The sequence below is a fragment of the Charadrius vociferus genome, unplaced genomic scaffold (assembly GCF_000708025.1).
Source record: "Charadrius vociferus isolate BGI_N301 unplaced genomic scaffold, ASM70802v2 scaffold477, whole genome shotgun sequence".
NCBI classification, from domain to species: domain Eukaryota; kingdom Metazoa; phylum Chordata; class Aves; order Charadriiformes; family Charadriidae; genus Charadrius; species Charadrius vociferus.
This window is the reverse complement of record NW_009649449.1, coordinates 154,334-173,523: the sequence shown is the minus strand read 5'-3', so window position 1 is coordinate 173,523 and position 19,190 is coordinate 154,334. Positions and strand designations below refer to the sequence as shown.

General features: G+C 47.4%; 2 protein-coding genes across 2 annotated transcripts in view; one reads left to right on the top strand and one right to left on the bottom strand.

Moving 5' to 3' along the window:
* Nucleotides 1-9,270: 9,270 nt before the first annotated feature.
* On the bottom strand, nt 9,271-16,992 carry MTHFR (methylenetetrahydrofolate reductase (NAD(P)H)). Its single transcript, XM_009889542.1, has 11 exons — nt 16,707-16,992; nt 15,361-15,599; nt 14,941-15,051; nt 14,560-14,753; nt 13,828-14,078; nt 12,937-13,071; nt 12,481-12,661; nt 11,911-12,093; nt 10,388-10,489; nt 10,033-10,152; nt 9,271-9,508 (listed from the first exon to the last, which is right to left on the bottom strand). The coding sequence occupies exons 1-11, from the start codon at nt 16,946-16,948 to the stop codon at nt 9,311-9,313; spliced, it is 1,956 nt and encodes a 651-aa protein (XP_009887844.1). The 5' UTR covers nt 16,949-16,992; the 3' UTR covers nt 9,271-9,310.
* Nucleotides 16,947-19,190, top strand: part of CLCN6 (chloride channel, voltage-sensitive 6) — an 18,472-nt gene continuing 16,228 nt past the window's right edge. Inside the window, exon 1 of the mRNA XM_009889639.1 lies at nt 16,947-16,989. Coding sequence (XP_009887941.1) covers nt 16,947-16,989 — 43 coding nt within the window. The remainder of the gene's footprint in view (nt 16,990-19,190) is intronic.

The window sequence follows — 19,190 nt, the reverse complement described above, 5'->3', positions numbered from 1 at the left end:
GTTGGTGCAATGACCTGTGTCTTTCTCAGAGCCTTTCACAGTTGGCACCACTGCGTCATGGAAAATAAGAACCGAAAAGCAGCAGCAGCCCTAAAACATCAAGTTCATTGCTGCCAGATGGCTTTCAGCCTGTGGAAGAAAAGACTGGCCCAGAAAGTGGAAGCTGACCAGAGATTCAGGTGTCACATTCACCAGATTACTGCTGATGCTCTATGGCGTTGGCATTCCTGCTGGCAAAGTGAGTTACCCCATCTTACAGCAGCACTTGTGTCTGTAGGAGAGGGATGCTGTGGGAATGGTTGGGATGGAGAAAGTCCCACTTCTGGTTGTAACTCCTTGCACTCCTCTGGAATGGCACATACTAGTCCAGGGCTCAGTAAGTGCCTGTGTCACTGCCTTCTTGTGGTTACAAGCAGGACACGTGCTCTGCTGTTTTGTAGTGCTTTATGCTAGGGGAGATGCTCCTTTGCTGGCTGATGGGAAAAAGGGTGGATCTCGCTTTGAACACTATCAAAAGAGTGTTCAAGCAGTGCATGTTAGCATCTGGGGACTAGATGATCTCCAGAGGTCCCTTCCAACCCTAAAAATTCTGTGAAATGGAGTTCAGATGCAGCATTCCGAGCTTGAACATATCTCCTCAGTCAGGCACTGCTTCAGTGGGAACAAGGTGTATCTTTTGGGGCTGCTTAGCAGTGCTGATCCTATGCCTCAAGGGATTCCATGTGCTTTAAGTGCTAAGTACTTACACTGCGGCAGGGAAGGATCACTCCCTATTTTTGGTGGAAAACTGCCTTGCAGATGAGAGTGGAAGTGCGCTGTGATCCCTTGCTTGGCGAAGGGCAGGGGCAAGAGAAAAAAAAAAAAAAAGAGGTCTGACTGCCTTGCAGACAAAAAACTACAAGGTGAATTGAAATGTCTCTTCAGCTGCTAAAGAGAGGGCAGGAAATATTAGAAAGTCTGGTCCCATTTGGTATTTGCAGCAGATGTATTCTTTTCTCTTGTCTGAACTCTGCAATGGAAAAAAAATCGTTGGGCTCAGCTCAGCAAGCTCTTGTGTTCTCTCCCAGGGAAGCGTGCTGTGAGAGAGCTGCAGCAGCAATGGGCTCAGCACAGCTGCCAGGAGAAGAAGAGATTGGTCCTGCAGACATGGTATTGCCAAACAAGGAAGCAGAAATATGCTGCTTTATTCTGGGAACGTCTTCTCCTGCACAGGTTTGTTTTCTGCCTTCAAAACATTTCTGAGGGAAGCTTTGAGCAAAGAGCAATTTATGTAGCACAGAATCCAGTGTATTCGGACCAGAGCTTGGGTTTGAAAGTGCAGCTAATTTGTGTGTAGATGGAGCTTCTGTAGGAGTGCTTCCCTGGGGGTGCTCCTACATTAAGGGATCTGTTACCCATAGCCTCACACTCCCCATCTCCTTCTTCTCACTCAAAACTTCTTTTCTTTCCAGAACTTCTGTTCAGTCTTAGTTACGCAGTGTGGTATTTGTAAACTGAGCAAGGGAGATGCAAACATATTTGTGTAGTTTTAAAAAAGTGAAAGCCTTGTGTTCATGGAATTATTCAGTTTTTGCCAAAATGAATACTGGGCCGAAGTCTTACAGAGATCTATGTTTAAAAAAAATGAATTTTTTAGATTCTGGACATGGTGTGTTGATTTTAAATTAAACTAATGTGAAAAATTGAGTTCAATATATTCCTGCAGAAAAGCAATATTCAGTAAAGTCTGTGAAGGAGAACCATGATATTCAATTCATCTCGGTGTTAGTTACAATATAGGTGAAGCTGTAGTATGTTTTGGAGTCTTATGTGCAGATCTTGAAAACACAAGAATTTTATCTGAAGAGCAAGGTGCCTCCTGCCAATCATTAACAGCTTCTTTTCTCTCTTAGCTGTTGTTCAGTAGCTTTCTTATTGAAGTCCCGTTTGTTTGTGGTTTATGTTGTGTGATGCTACTGTCTGCCTGAAACACAGCTAAGTGTCCAGCTGCGGTGAACCAGGAATTGTTCACGTGGTTCTCTGAGATAATTCAGGAGGATAAGAATGATTAAGATTATTTACACCAAGGATTCATTTAAGGCAGGTTTGGCCCTAGCAGATTTCCTTTTGGATTGCATGTTTGGGCTGACTGGAAACAAAGATCTGCAGAGGAAAGAGCAACTAAAAACCCAGTAAAACCTTAGTGGTTGTAATGCTTAGGCTCTGCACTCGCCCTACCCAATTGCCTTTTCTTCCGCAAATCAATCTGTGCGGTGGCACCCTAGTGAGAAGTGTGTTTGAGAGAAGTCCTTAATGTTGCTCCTTGCTGTAGAGTGTGTCTCCACCATTAATCTTCCTTCCGAGTTCTCCTTTGATGAGAGAGTGCTTCTAATTTCTCACCTGGATATGGTAGAGGCTGAGCCCTGTCTCTTCTGAGGGGGGCATTTTTCATGCTAGGATAACCTGCAATAGATTCTCTTGATCTTCAGAGAAGCCTGCCAAGCAGAGGATATTTACACCTCTGCCCTATGGTGCAGTGGGGTGATTTGCATAATGAAAGTCCAAGTGGAACAAGGAACCAAAAGGATAAGCCAGGAGTTAAAAGCAGATTGGCTTCTGGGGTTGCAGAGGAAGACTGACCTCCTGTGCATCAGCCTGCAAGATATAGAGATTATTCTGGGTGCAGATTTACAGTGCTGTTAATAGTAACTCCTGTAGACATTGATTTTTTTTTTGGAATAAAATTGTCTCCATAAGGATTCTAGATGTACATCCCACATACTCAGGCGCTTAGTTTGTGACAGCCAAGAAAAAAAAAAAAATCTTGACAACAAGCTGCTGTCTTAAACGCAGCATGGTTCTGCAGCAAGCAGACCTAAGGAGTCTGCTGGATTCCATGCTGAAAGAGATTTTAGCAGTTTTATTCTCATCCCATAAGGCCTTCCTCAAGCATCATCCTAAAGGTCAGCTGCTGGCACAGAGAGACTGAAGAATGACTAATTTAATTCCTTTCTTTTTTTGAGGGATCCACTATGTGTAGTGGCAGGGCAGCCTAGGAAAAGCATGTGCATTGTAGGCAAAGGAAAAACATACTATAATATTGCATTCAGTTTGCAGAGGCCTTTGGAGAGGAGGAAATGCTAAAATGGCCAGAAAGAAGCAGACATACTCCTGGGCTTTGAGGATTTGAGAAGTAACAGTGCTGAGAATCTGAAGTAAAATGAGGGCAAGTTTTTAGCAGAAAGAAACTGTAGTGAGGAGTCTGAAGTTATACCTCCCCTGGACAGGGCACTGGAAAAAATAAGTAACATGGAAAAAGATATATAAATGTTGCTTGAAGAAGAAACAATAGGAGCAGTCTTTTTTCTTGTTGAATGCTCTTTCGCTTGCTTTGATCGCTTAAGTGTGACACTGTGGGGTGGGGTTAGAAGGTGGAATTTGGTCTATAGACTGTTTGGTGATGGCATGGAAATGTGACTTCAGACATCTGCTGCTTTTTGGTGCTTGTATTGTTTTTCAGGTGCCTAGTCACCTGGGCCCAGGTCACTGCTTGTAGACTGAGGCAGCATGAAGCCCTCTCTAGTTTTAAAAGGCTCAGAGAGCACCGTCTCCTAGTTGTGAGCTTTACTGAGTGGAGGGTGAAATTCTTGAAAGCTGAACAGCGGGTGCTGGGAGAGAGAAACTGCAAGTGGCAGGAATCCTCACAGGGTAAAGCCTATCACCGCTGGCGATTGGCCTCAAGAGGACAGCAAGCCCTGCACCTAGGATCTGTAGCTACTGTAAAACAGGTAAGAAAAGATGAAGGTGCCTATGAAACAGTTATTCTTAATTGCCTGTACTCTTGTGAAGACCTCAGTGAGTCACTAGGCACTGAGACACAGTGACAAGGCTTGTATAAAAACCTGGTTTGACTTGTGCTGACTGCTTAGTCCCTGCCTTGAAATTCTTTACAGACTGTGCATGCAACTTCATCACCATAATCTGGCACTGATTGCAGCAACCATCTGGAGCACAGCAATAAGGAATGGGGTCATTTTGACCAGAGACACAAGAGCACTCCTTCCTCTCTGCTCAAAGATGAGATGGGATAATCACTGTCCCTGCAGAGCAGAGCGAGCTGTCAGAGTTGCAGCTTTTTTCAAAAGACTCACAGCTAGCAAACCACAAAGAGGTCGATTGATTTGGAAGGGCTGAATCAGTCCTGCTGGGATCTCATCTGTGCAGTTTGCAGCCTGGGGTCTAACACATCGAACTACCTGCAGGGATATCAGCATAAACGTATCTCTAAGGCTAGTTTGTGTGCGCGCATTGTGTTTAGTCTTGGCTGCAGCTGTGTTATTTCTGTTTGCAGGCGTGCAACTACTGGACAAAAGCAGCTGCCTTTTCCCAGTGCTCACGGCAGTGCAGTACCCTGATAGGTGCTAGGAAGAGCAGGAAGATGTCTCTGTCTTGGTCCATGAGTAAGAAGATGCCCTCTCCTCTCTTCCTTTCATGGGTCGGGCCATATGGGAAGTGTGAGTGAAGAGGGGTGGGGAGTAGTGTTTGCCAGCTGGATGACTGGGATTCCTCTATGGAGTAGGTGCTCACAGCAGTCGAACTCTGACTGTGGGTTGTTTCGATGTTCAGGAGTGAAAGGACTAAGGGCTCACGGCAGCTCTGATCTCTCCCTCTCTAGCTCCAAGGTTAGTTCCTGTGTGATTCCTCTTTTCTTTCTTAGAAAGCAGAAGAGGCAGAGAAAAGGGTTCAGCACCAGCTGCTCCTCTTGAGCTTTTTCCCAGTGCCATTCACCGGTGGCTGGTGATCTACAGAAACCAAAACAGGGCTGAAAGGCTGCTGCTCCCTCACCTGGTAGAGAGACCTGGTGTGGTAGGACCCTCTCCTGCACACACAAGGATCCAGGAGAACAAAGCAGAGGTGGACTTGGAGGAAAGGGATGAGAATTGGCTTGGGTAAGTAGAGTGGAGGGCTTTGGGTTTCATCTTGTTGCTGCCATCAGGGAAGGACTGTCTTGTAGGTCTTTGAGCTGATAAAGCTTATTTTCCCCTCTTGTCTATAGGAGGAAGTATCTGAGGAGGTGGCATCACACGGTGGTACTTTGCCGGTGCCAGCATGACAGGAGACGGCGCTGTCTGACGAGCGGATGGCATCAGTGGAAAGAAGCCAGCAGGGTGGTGATACTGGCTCAGGTGTTGGTGAGTGTCTGGTACTGCCACCAGAGTGGCAGCGATGGCTGTTACTGGATAAGCCTGCTCTGCTTGCAGCCTCACATACATCCTGGGAGATGAGACCTGCGGATTTAACAAGTGCCAGTGTGCACCAGAAATACTGGTTTGCTGCTGTAGCTACTTTTCCCATCTTTCTCCTTGAAATGCCAGCATGGCAGACTGGCACATCCACATATTTAGTTATGCTTTGCCCCATCTTACAGATGGGAGGCTGAGACAGGATGATTTGTACAGATTGCCTGTAGTCTGTGCAAAAAGTTCACAGCAAGTATTACAGTCTGTGTCCTCGTCTGTGTTCCTGATACATCCCTCTGGTGTCCTCAGCCTACCAAGGGCTGTCATTTGGCCTCCCTTTCTGCTCAGGCCCCAGCCATCTGTGGAACAGACTCACGTTCTGTCTGGCTTCCTGGGCATTAGCTGTGTGAGATGTGCTCTGACCTGCCCATAGGACAAGATGACGCATGTATAACAAGCACATCCGTAGTCACTGAGGAGCTGTGCCGGAGCACTGATGGGGCACTGTCCTTTTCCCAGGGACTTAATTAGCCACAATACTTGCAGGAGACAGTAGTTCAGCAAGAGGTTTGTTAGTAGTCAGCTTTGTTCATTACCAAAGTGCAGTCATTCAAGAGAGACCAGGGAAAACAACTGGAAGCAAGGTGGGACTAGAGGGAAGTGAGGTTGTTCGCCTGCCAGAGCCCCACTAATCTGTGCACTGCCTCTCTCCCTGGCAGGACCAACAGCGGGTGATAGAAAAGGCCTGGAGGGTGTGGAGACAACGACATTTGCAAAACTGTGTGGTGCAGAATTTTTTGGAGGAGGAAGCCAGGAGCCTACTCTCTCAGGTAAGCATTTATGACTGCTTTAATTCTGTGGACCTTAGTGGACCAAAAAGCACCCCAAAGGGTCAACTCGTGTTCCCTGTATCTCTCTCCCTGCACAAAGCACTTGCTTAGGGAGAAGTTGAATACATCAAGGCATGGGACTTGCTCATAACAAAGGGAAATAGCTTCCAGCTTTATATGGGTTCATCTTTGGGTGTTTTTCAAAGCTTTGTGTCAGCAGTCAATTTCCCTGATGTGTGCCCCCTGCCCCACTGTTATCAGAGATGTTAATCCACTAATCCTCTGCCTCTCAAGAGCCCACTCAGGGAAGAAACAGGCTCCACATTGGTGCAGGAGGACTGTGCTGACTTGCACCCGGGGCAGGCAAATTGCTATAAATTTGAGTGAGCAGGCAAAAGCTTAGAGCTTAAATAGCCAGTTCGCCCCTCTGCCTGCCTCCCAAAGATCCGTGCAGGATTGGGTCCTCCTTTAATGAGATGAGAGCAAGTACTGAAATTAGAGGGCAGAGGGGGCACTGGTCTTCCTTTTCTCACTTTGATTTGTACTCTGCGCTTCACTTGCTGGCTACAGGAACACAGGGGAGACGGGAAGGGCTCTGAGTGAATCTTGAGGCAGCTGGCATAGCCATTGCTAGAGGAAAAGCTTTGTTTAGGGTACTGTGAGGGTGGCTGCAACCCCTCAAGGGTAACCTGAGTATTTGATTTGTCCACTTTACTATTTAAGGCCTTTGGAAGGTGGCGCCAGCTAACAGCATTCCAGCTCAAAGACAAAGGACGCTGGTGAATGGTGGGGGCCTGCCTGCAGCTGCTGCTCACTTCAGGACACGTGGAGGATACAGCTGGCTGTCACAACAAAGAGCTGGTCCTGCGCAATCAAGAAAGCGAATGCTCTGCTCACATGATAAAAGCAGTGCTGCAGGCCAGAAGTAGGATAGCCAAGGGACAACCAGGAAGCCATGGTACCTAGTGAAAGGTCCTTTTTAAAGGACTGATAGCCTACCTACCTAGAGGCACAAATTGAGAACTTGCTCCCTTTTGTTGTGAGGTTGCATTCCCTTCTCCTCTGGACCCTGATTTCGCTGGAGTTCTGATTAAAGGTCAAAAAACCCCAACCTTATAGGCTCTCTCTTTACTCTATTTTTTCCTGGACAGGAGTTTAGTGTCATGCAGGGGAGTAAGCAAATACATCAGTCTTAAAGAGATGAGCAGGAGTCTGCCTGTGAAACACTACATCCTGTTGATTCCAAAGTCTGGACTGTCCTTGGTAGGTGCGAACACAGGTCTTTATTTTTAGATTTGGCTCTTCCCCTGGGGGGGATTCCCACATGGCTCCCACCTCCTCCCCCTGTCTAGGTCCATCAGCTCTTCATTAAGGCTTTCAGTGGGTGGCCAACCTCTTGACTGCTTCCTGCTGGTTCCTTTCTGTACTGAATGGGCTAGGGATGAAGAAACCTGCTGGGAACAGCTGAGCACCAAAAGCTTTGCTGAGGCAAGACAGGCGTGTCTGACCCCCAACCTTCCCATTACTTGCTTCTGTGATTGATGCCCTGTAATTACCCTGGATATATGAGCCCAGTCTCAGGCAGCTGTAATGAGAGGGCCTGAAGAATCTGGAAAAGGCTTTTCTTCCTTGCTTGTTTGAAAGAGATGCTCACAGCATGGCAGGCATCTCAAAATCCCACTGGGAACTGCCCCAAGGTCTTGTTTTCCTAGCCTGTGGTAGCTTTGCAGGATTGTTAAGTACACAAAGCAGCCGGTTTAGCTCCTCCAACCCCTTATTTCAATGCTGTTGAGCCTAAGGCTGTTAAGAGTCATTAGGTCAGGAAAGATAGGCTATCTTTCCTTACAGGCACTGGAAAAGGACCACCACAACTGCTGTGACCTTGCAGAACCAAGCCAAAGGCTATAGCTGGTTGCTCTTGGTAAATTGTAGGATTTAAGCTTTCTTTACTCTACTGTGGAGCTTTGTCCATACTTTACTTAGGGTGTGTTGAAAGTGAAGGCAGAACTGCCCCCTAAACAATTGGTTTTCTTAAAACTTCCCTATGTGCCAGACTGATTAGTTTGCAAACAACATGTCTTTGCTACTTACAGTAGTGTGACTTACAAATACAAATGTCTCTTGTACTATCTTATTGTACTTCATCTTGTGAAAAATAGCTTTCAGTCCAAATGAAATAGGCAGAGTTCTCTATGGAGCACATTTTTATTTACGTTCTTGCAAGAGCGGGTGACCCAGCAAGTAGGCATCACTTTGGCTCATGAGGCACACCTTTTTATTTCCCTATCCTGACCGAATTTCCCTCCCCTGTTTCCCCATCAGTTAGGTACTCCAGGGTTCACAGCCTATCTGAAGCGCCTAAAACTTTACTGGATGTCCTGCCTGTTTACTTCTACTCATACTCCACCCAGAGGACTTACCTCACTTATTTCTTTCCTTTTTCAGTAAAGTTTCCCAACCTTATCAGCCTTAGTTAAACGTTTGACTGCTCATCTTACCACTAATCCTGTATGATTATCCTTTTTCTGTGCGATAAGAGCCGTGTTATACAAGCCTTTGCTGCAGCCTCTTTGTCTAGTCATTTCCTTGCCACAGTCATCTGATGGAAAACAGCTTTTCTCTGTTGCAAAAACAACTGTCTCTTACAATCTAAGAAATAGTGTGATTCCTACTAAAATGAAAAAAAGGAGATATAATAAAGGAGAAAAGTTAGGGAGAGAATTTGAACCTTCTTCTGGAGTGAGTGCAAAAGAGCCTGATATGATCAGTTATGAAGAAATACATCTTACGAGTGCAATGTAAAAGCAACTTGAGCTTCTCTTCAGGGTTGGTAACTGCTGAAATAGTGTCCTTGCATAGGCACTACTGACAGGAGTGTTTCTGCCCCCAAAGTGGCATTTCTGGCATAAGAAAGTTACCAGAATTCCACTGAGTTTTATCACATTAATGCACAAGAGTTCTCCTGTTACTGTAATCAACGTAGCCATGATTAGCACCTCTTCATCCTGCAGAGCTGGCCTTCAAGCTCAGCCTAGAGCCTCAGCTCAGAGGTTCAGGTAGTTCTGGCTATTGTTCAGTGAGAAGGGGTCAGGGAGCCTTTCTGTTGGGGACAGAAAAGCATGTAGTGTGGGTAGATCAGAGAACTAGCCTGGTCGCTGGGTGTAGGAGTGTGTGGTCCACCATCAGCACAGGAGCTGCTTTTTCTCTCTTGGCAGTCAGTGGACGGAAGGAAGTAGTAGTAAGGGTTTAAAAGTGGAATTTTCACTGCTGAGTTGGGGAGTTCAACAGCTCAAAAGTATCATCTACAACCTGCCAGAGGCAGTTTTCAAGTGGGAAGTCATTGTCCACCAGGTTGACCAAGTAGTAGTTGTCATGGATGTACTGGATGATCATGCGAGAGGGTGACTCTTCTTCATAGAGCTTGGCCCATTGCTCAATCCACAGTGCAAAGGCCTCATCCTGTCATGGAAAAAAAAGTGTTGGCAGTGGTTGGCACATGTTACCGAGCTGCATTTTCATATTACTTTATTTAGGACAAACAGCTGCATGCCTGGGGATAGTTTCCTCTCAGTAAAAATTGTTAAGAGCTGAGCAAGGAGCCTCGTGCTTTCCAGTCAGTGGGAAGTGCCTTGAACACAAGTGTTCAGAGCTGAAAGGAGACACGTTTGCAGTAAAATGGCTCAATGCTGCCCCTGTGCGTGTAAGAGGGGAGGGAGACCTACTGCCCAGAGCTCTGGGGGCCAGTACAGTGACAGCGGTAGCTCCCAAGCCTCCAGTTACTGGGCACTTGGTGTCTGTGAAGAGCTCTTGCTGGACCAAAGCTCTCCTTACACTTAGGGAGCAGGAGCAGCAACATCTGGACCTCTGCAAGCTAATACCACAGCAGTACTCAATTGCAAAAAGTGTACGAGACTAAAAACAAACCTGACACTCTGAACTTACAGAGTATCACAGCAATGTATCCAGCAGGAGGGAGGACTCACCTTCCAGGAGAGGAAGCTTACAGGATCCACTACAGTGGGCTGGATGATCTCTCTGCCTGGAAAGATGCCCCAGGTGACAGCATTGGGTTGCAGATCTGGAGCATTGGTGATATTCTGGCCCTGCCAAAGGAAGGAAAACCTTGATGAAGCAACTGCTGGAGGAACGATTGAGCTAGTTGGAACAAGTGCATCTACCTTCTCCTTCTCAAGAGGTCAGACAGCAGCTGCACATCACAACTGCCTTGTTTCACTTTCCCTTCACCGACCCCACTTTGTTCATAGTGATACCTGAATCTGAATGTTTGCCTCTCTCTCAAGGTGGTGAAAGGAGAGTGTCCTGTAAACAACAGCCTACCTTGACATTGACAATGTGGTAGTTCACTCGCAACTCGTACTTCTTCAGCACTTTGAGCAGTGCTGTGACGATCTCACTGGAGGTGAAGAACTCTAGGTATGCCTGCAGGGGTGGAGAAGGGGAAAGAGAGCAAGAGCCTTAACTCATGGCAGGACTGGGATACATACAGGCAATGAAGAGAACAGCTGTACAGCCTGTGCTGCTTGGAAACCAGGCAGCTTAAGACTTGTATGTGTATTCCTGGAAAGGTATACTATAGAGGAGGCTTGATCAAAGGGTAGAGCAAATTAGCATGAGAGCTGGGGAAAAAAAAAAATAAGTGGGGAGAGCAGAGGTAACAGCCCAGGAAAGCTACAACCTTCCTGTTTTGCACCTGTGTATGCAGACAGGCTGGAATAAGCTCCACACAGCATAGCCACAACTGCTGTGCCTGGGAAGCACTCTGTGCCAGAGCAGAGTGCTTGCCCTCTGTTCTACGTAGTACCCTACGAACGGCAGTGTCCTGCCAAGGCAGCCCAGTCTGGAGGGAGCAGAGGTCAGGGGTCTCAGATGGGCTCTCCCAAGCACCTTACCATTCCCTGTCCTCATCTTTTGTTCACAATTCTCCCCGTGTGCTTATACAGCCTAATTCTGTACTTGCTCCATCTACTGCTACTCTGTGCTTGGCTGCTCCCAACAACTGCTTCCCCTCCCCCCATTTCCTGGCTATTGTGTGAGATGATGGATTTCCCCTCACCTCGGGGGAATTTTTTCCATTGAATACATAACTGCATTTGCCATCTGCTGGTCTCGGCTTTAGCGGTTTGGATCCCTTTTGAGCAAGGCTGCTTTGTTTCCTAGCATGAGCCACTTGCTTGGCATCTACCTTGATGGGAGATTCCTATCACAGCCATTAGTGGCAAGGCTCTAGGGCCTGGAAATGCAGTAGGAGGCAGGCATGGGAGATAAGACTGCTTGCAGGCCAGAGAAGGAACCTGGCAGCTGCCTGAACAGCACAGCAGTGATGCTGTGGCACGGGGGCAACCGGTGGAGGACTCTGCCTTAGAGAAGGACAGATAGGGGAATTTTAAAATGCCCAGTTATTGCCATGAGAAGTTGGGTGGTAGAGGTACTACCTCATTGATTCTCATTGTATGAAAAAAAAAAAGAAAAAAAGAAAGGCATTTCTTGCATCACTGAATGGGATCAGATGCAGTGGGTAGGCATGTGTTTCTTTCTAAAACTTCATAGCCCCGCTTTAGGAAGAAGTTACTAACAATTGCTTGCTGAGAGTAAAAACAAGAAACTCGGCAGAAGTTCAATAGATGTTTTGAGGTGGGGGAAAAGAGCTATGAAGTAAGCCACTGAGATGACATAGTCTGTCTCTTAAGACACCAAAGGAGCTTTGACTTATCTCAACAAGAAGGCATTAAGATAAGGAACAGGCAGAAGGATTATCTGGGTGAAAGCCTAGGACCTCCCTACCTAACAGAGACCAAACTGGGTCATAACTCTTTGCTGCCTAGTTCAGAGTTGCACAGTACCTTTTGGAAGACATAACCCCCACTGGGGCCCCAGCCTACAATGGGGTCTGTGGATGGTTTGCCATTGATATTTGGCTGGGAGTTGATGGTCAGGATTCCTCTTCTGTTAACCTTCTCCAGCTGCTCCTTCAGAAGGTTCGTTTCCGTAGCAAGAGGGTCGTCATTCCAAGGCATACACGTAACCTACCGTGAGGAAAAAATGGCTCACAATGGATGTAACAACCCTTTTGTTATCATCTGGATGGTGAAGGATCTCAGAAGTGCCCTAATGGTCTCAAACACACCTGCTTCAGGACAGAATTCCCAGGTTTGGCTCAAGAGGCAGGATATCCTCAACTATAAGAACAACTGCTGAAGTCTGTCGCTACTGGTCCCGTCATACTGTAGCAGCTTTCCTTTTATGTTGAGCCCTAACTCTTTTGGATTCCCTTCAGCCACTATCTCAACAAGCCCTTTTGGATAGGGAAGTACCAATTCTTGCTTAGAAGAACATTGTGGTACCAGGAGCAAGAGGAAATACACACTATTGTCTGTGCCACAGTGACCATCTCTTCCTGGGCCATCACTCACCTTGTGCCCATTCTTGTTGGGTTCTCCAGTGATGTAACATGTGAATACCTCAAAGACGCTTTCCTCACCAGTAAGCTCTTCTCCCCACATCTTCAGGAGCTCTTCCCGGGGAGACTTGCTCTTCAGGTAGAAGAGGTAATAGTCCTTCAGTTCCCCAAAGGCTGGAGAGGAGGAGTTACCCCTGTAAGGGGAGCAGGCACAGGATTAACAGGCTACTGAGGAAGATGAGCTGGTTTGGTGATGCACGAAGACAGCCACCCAGGAAGAGAAATATCCAATGAAATCCACCTAGAGACCAAAAGCCTCAACATCTTAGTGCCATTCTCCTCATATCATTAAAATCCAAGCAACTGAGGACCACTTTAAGAAACCACCTGTTTTGTCAAGCCCAAAGCATGCCCAGGACACCCACTAATCAGACCTCTACCTCAGTGCCATTACAGGCTGACAACTTACCATCGGCCATTGGGGAAATCGTCCCATTCTTGGGTTCGATAGATGTAACTCTTTGGCCTGGAGGCCCAGAAGATTGGCCGGACATCTTCAACTCGTCTCTTGGGGTGAGCGCTGACTGCCCAGGGCAGAGGCCGCCTGCATGGGAGGAGCAGATGTTAACACAGTTCCTTTGCTGACTTTCCACTAGAGGCTGGAAGACCTTCTGCTGGACAACTTTGCCTCTGGGGAGAGCAAGTAACAGGGTCTGAGAAGACTTCTATTTGTCATGAAGTAGGACAGAAAACTCTTCTTCCTTTGTGGAAAATCTTTTCCTACTCAGTTCCCTCAAAGGATGCTTGGTAGGTGTCTATTGAATAGTTAAATACAGGACTGACACCTGAAATTGGATGGAGGTAAGGGAAAAGGACTGTATGAAGCTATTTTTAACAAGACAAAACAGCTATCCATTTTCCTCTCCTTCCTCTTGTCTATGCTGAAGCCTGTGGATTCAGGGAGAAGTCCACATTCCCTCTATCAGCTGCTCAGAACCCTAGAAATCCACAGCGGGAGCTTACATAGCGCCTAGCCTGTTAAGAGGAGTTGTGGCAGACCTCCAAAAACATGTTTCTTCCAAGTGGCAGCTCTAGGAGTTTAGGTTTTTAAAGTTCCAGAACAGGCTACTTTAAAGCCACTTGACTAAAATGAATTCCTCCTTCAGCTGTCTCTTCTATTCCTCCTAGCTTTTGTCAGAGACCTGCCTGAAGGGTGAACTTCTACATGCAGAAAGGTGCTAAAAGGAAAAAAAAAAAGCAGCAGAGGACAGGTGCCAACCCCTCCATTGCTTGAACCTACACTAGATGGGATGGATGCATATGAAAGAGGAACTAACAGAAGCCAGCATATTCTGCTCACCTTGGGTCCTCCTTCCATATGCCCAGGCGCTTAAGGACTTCGGTAGTAGCCACTTCCCGATTAAGGGTGTAAAAATGGAGCCCATGCACCATCCCACTATCCAACAGCTCCCGGCACATGGACACTGCCAGCTCCACCCCATAGTTCCGGATAGCTGCGTCATTGTCCTTGATGGGTTCAATCACATCTTTGATTTCTTGAGGCACTTCCAGCTTGGAGAGCTTCACCAGCTGGCGCAGGGAGTGGTAGCCCTGGATGAGGATGCAGGGGATTTTCATTTTTCCAGCATCCCAGTAACACAGGTACTTGATCTCAATTTTGTAGCAGGAGATTTAGAATTGGGGCTCCTGGATTCTATGCCTAGGCCCCATCTCTAGGATGGTAACGCTGTCCTGGTCGCGTCCCTTTAGGTGATTTCTTCCCATTTCTTTATGAAGAAATGCCTGAGTTGCCTGAGCCCAGCATGCTGACAGTGATGACTAACACCTTAGGACTGGTAGGCCATTGTCCTTTATATCCCTTTTTGCCATATGGGCACAGAAGGCCTTTTAAGCTTATTACTACAAGCCTAAGAAGTTAATTTGGCAAACTACCTACAGATTTGTCACATGTTTAGCACTCTCACTTCCCAGAAATTTTGTGGAGGATATTTACAGACCTATCTCAGGCCCTGACCCACAAACACATCCTGGATCCTTATTCCCTCCCCGAACCAGAATTACTGGATTTCACCTGTATGGGGAAGATGCCAGGAATAATGGGGCAGGTGATGCCAATGGCTTGACAGTCCTTCATGAACTTGAGAAAGGTTTCTGACCGGAAGAAAAGCTGCGTAATGATGAAGTCTGCCCCAGCAAAGACTTTCTCCTTCAGGTGCCTCAGGTCTGCCTCATAGCTCTCTGCTTCAGGATGACCCTTGGGGTAGCCTTTGGGGGTTGAAAAATAATTAAAAAAAAAAAAAATGAAATCCTGGTGGTTAGGATAACACACTAGAAATTAGAAAGTAGCCAATCTGATTATGCTGTCATTTACAGCCCATGTCCAGAGGAGGACTGCTGAGCTGATTTCCCCATCTCAGACCCTACCCCACATTCTGCAATCAAAGACATTTACCTGCCACACAGATGTCAAAGTAATCATCAAATTCATTGCGAATGTGCTTAACCAGGTCAACAGCATAGTTGAAGCCATGTACTTCTTCCTCCCACTCCTCACCAGCAGGATCTGAAAAGAGAACAAATCCACAGCTCTCCAACTGTTTGCTGGACTCAGATCTGCTAGTGCTGTAAAAACCTCCTGCTATCAAAAGGAAGACAAGATGAAACCTCCAAGTTTGCAGTTTTGCCCATGGACTACTTTTGTCTACCCTTGAGCTCGAAGGACTGCTAACAAAGGGATCAGGTGAAATGCAGTCTCAACTTTTGATTCCTGGAGCAGGAGGAGCCTCTAAATCTCATCTCAATTTTTACCTTGGAATTGAATGCAACAGCAATACAATCTCAGCCCTATGCATCATAGGACAAAAGGACTCACCTCCACGCAGGGCCATGATGTTCTTCAACCCAAGCCGCTTGGCCTTCTGCAGATGCCCTGTGATGTCATCCTTGGTCTGATTGCAGCATGTCATGTGCAGGATGGTCTCCAGGCCACAGTAGTTGACTGCTGTGTTGGCAATAATCATGGAAGAGGTTTCCTTGTCAGATCCTGGGTCCCCTGCAGGGTGCCACGTCACATCAATGAAGAGTGGACCACCTGCTCCCATGCGGTCAAACCTGTGGATTTTAGAGCTGTGTTAGCCTACCAGGTCACCAACCCCCCTCTGTGCCTGGGATACCTTGCTGCTGGAATGCCAGCAACAGGCAGAGAGCGCCTGGATGACAGCAGCAGGAGAGACCAAGAAAATTGTTGAACTTGGGGTTTACCAAGTGGCCAATGTAAATAAGGAAAGTCATCCTTCAAGGCTGTGTGAGGAAGAACTCACAATCTCTTTAAAGGAGAGACAACTTAAGTGTTCTCTGCAGAATAAACTTCCTCCCATCATGCTTAATTACACTGATATGTCTTCTGATAGCCAGCAACACAAGTCCCATTCCTTTTGAGATGGGAGACTATGCTGCAGCCCCCTGTTACAGCTTTAACTGTAGAGGCCACAAATATGAAAAGGTGGACCAGATCTCTGTTGTGTTCCCAAGGGTGCCTAACAGAAGAAACAAAGGCTCCCCTAACTTGTCTCTCTTCTGCTCTGGGTTGGAACAGGCCCTTCTGTTTAAAGTAAACCTGGCAGTGGCATACAGCAGTTACAAAAAGTTATGAAACTCCCTCTTCTCCTCCAGGTGAGTACACAGTGGCTCCTGGGGCTCCCCTCTAGGTGCCAGCATAACCTTTAGTTCAGGACACCTATCTCGGAAGCTAAAACTATAGTCCTCAGTGATAGAGGCACAAACCATAGTGGCTGGATGATTCTGAAAACAAGTGGAAGTCTTTGTTCCAGAGACTTGGGCACACTGGCCATCAATTAGTATTCTCTGCTTTTAATAGGTGCTTTCTGCTCTGTTGTTCCCCAGCACTCTGCTTCAGCCCCAGAGCACAACAGTGGGGTTGCTCCATCTTCACAGAGCACGGGAGAGGGGAAACAGTCTGGCCCTCTCAGTAACCTCACCATGACACTTAACTCTTCAGGGCCTCCAAGGAGAACAAGTTACCTGGTGTCCATTACCCTCCGCAGCAGGAAAGCACAGCCCCATTACCTGCTTCGTCACCTGGAAGGGGAGACAGAGCATGGGGCAGAGCCTGCCTCATTAGCTATTTCCCAGCCCTCCACCAAAGACAGCCCACCTCTCCCCTCTCCCCTCTCCCCTCTCCCACCCTGCAGCCCTCACCTGGAGATGAGATTGACAGCAGCATTGGCTGTGCGTGGAGGGAAGAACTCCAAGGAGAACCACTTGTCTCCAGAGTCCTGCCGTCGGCGCATCTTTTCCCGCAGTCGCTCATGACGGTCAGCATCAAGGACAGGGGTGGAACAACGTGAGCTGTCCTTGGAGCTCTCACTCCCACTACTGCTGCCACCATCAGATTTAGAGCTGGAACTGGCACTGCAGGTATGCTGGGTCTCATTGACCATGGTGAGCTCTCTGGAGAAGGGGAACAGAAGGAGCACAGTGGGTAAAAGACGGGGGATAGATCTCAGCTAGAAGCAGCTATGGCTGGGGTGGGCAGCAGATGATGAAAAAGAGCCTGTGCCAAGACCCGACATTAATCATCATCAAGCAGTCCCTTGTGCAAGCCCTCACTCTAAGCTGTAGTGGGAGTTCTGATGAAAACACAATAAAAAGCATGTGTTTACACAGTGCTGAGAGAAATAACGCAACAAATGGCTTCATGCCACTTTGATGTAGCTCTTCTGTGGCTGCTGGGTCAAGTTTGGCTCTCAGAAGAGTCAGGTCAACATCACTTTTGCCCTGACTACAACTGAGCAAGCCATGATACCCACATGCATCAGGTGAGGGCCTCTTTGATCTTGTGGCCTTGGGCTGGACATGCCAGACTTTTATTTTTATTTTCTCCTACAGCAGCTGCTTCTTGGACTGTATCCATCTGCAGAGTTTCCACTCTGTTTGTTCCCAAAAGGCAGTGCTGCTTTATAGTTTAAGTAGGAGAACAAGTGCACAAGAATGCACAAGCTCTTCCTATGTCAGAAAAAAGTGAAGAATCCCCTCTGATCAGGCCACCCCCACAAATACTGTCCTTTTTTTTTTTTGTCTTTGCTGGCATCAGGCAGTTGCATTTCTAACTGTTAGCCTTCTTCCACAAGATACACCATCTCCAGAGACAACTATGCCAATACCACCACACACACTCAGCTCTTTCCTTTCCCAGAGATGCTGTTGATGTTCCTTTCCTCCCCAATTGTAGCTATTTGGAAACAAGGTCAGCAGAGGCCATCCTCTTCTCCCTGCCTTGTAACATGATCAGCTGTGCTTGTTTGACTGCACAGAAAGGAAGACAGCACTGCAAGTCAGTGGTACAAGCAGGTCTCGGATGCCCAACTCCACTTGGCTCCCAAAAGTGTTTCACCCTATGCCTTTAAAATTAGGTAGAGATTACAGATAATTAGAGACAAGCTGTGATAAAATTTGCATCTGTGTTATTTGCTTATGCCGCTGCCAAAACTTAACATGGTCCCTGGGAAGCGGCATGTTGTCTGAGCATTACATAATGCTGGAGCCCATTTTGGAGGGAAGGGGTGCATGAGTTCCTGCGCACTTTGTCCTTATCATAAGCTCTGTGGGTTTAGGTCATCCAAAAAGACTTTGAACTCATCTTCTACTGTTTACACTGAGTTGCCAATCAAGCAAAAGCCTTTGGGAGAAAGTCTACTTTTACCACCTGGGGACCTCTCCAGCTGGCAGGATATGTGAGAAAGGAGCGCAGGCTGCCTGCTGCCAAGGAGGAACTGAGAGCCTTAATTCTCTTGTGTACCAACATAGCGGGCCACGGTAAAAGTCAGCAGCACAGACCTATTGACAACTGAAGCAAAAACAACAGGGTGCATAGTAACAGCCCTGACCAAGCTTTCTCAAAGGACTTCGCTTGGCATCCACGTGGCACTAATCTGGGAGAATTATCCCAAAGCATATGTTGGTGATCGAGCTAGCAGCACAAAATCACATGCAGTCCACTCCCGATCTCTCCCTTCTAGCAAGCAGGCCACAGTGCTAGAGGGAAATCAAACGAACTCCGTTTTCCCACTGGGGATTTAACAGCCATCACAAGGGAAGGGTTCATGTCTTGGAAGAGACTTGCTGTTGAGGAAAGGTCCTGATCTTACTGGCAATCTAGAACCACAAAGACAGGAGAAAGGCCCCACTTAGATTTTGTCTACAAGCAGCATTTGGAGCAGTTTCCTTACCATCAGATGCATCACGGATCTGCGGTCAGAAGCTTGCAGTTATTGCAAAGAGAGAGAAAAAAAGATTTTCCAAACAACAAAACAAGTTGCAAAAGAACAATCTTAAACCCCTGCCCGCTCCGTTGGGTCGGTACTCCTGCGCCTCCGTCTCTACCATACCACAGAGCAACGATGCCGATCAGCGTGGACGTGCCAGCTGTGTTTATGTGATGCTGGTGGTGCCCGTTCGCTTTGCCGTGGGGCATTTTTACCGCTTCCAGGCCTGAGCTGACACCCACACGTGCAGTGCGGGGGTCTGCATCCTCCTGAGCTTAGTTTTACCACCCAAACTAACCCCGGCTGCACAGACCCACACCTCACGTGGGTCACTCACGCCTGCAAGGGACTAGTAGCCCATGGCCCCGCTGTCCTGGGCCACGGCAGGGGGCTGACAGCCCTGCGGGGCAGATGAGGG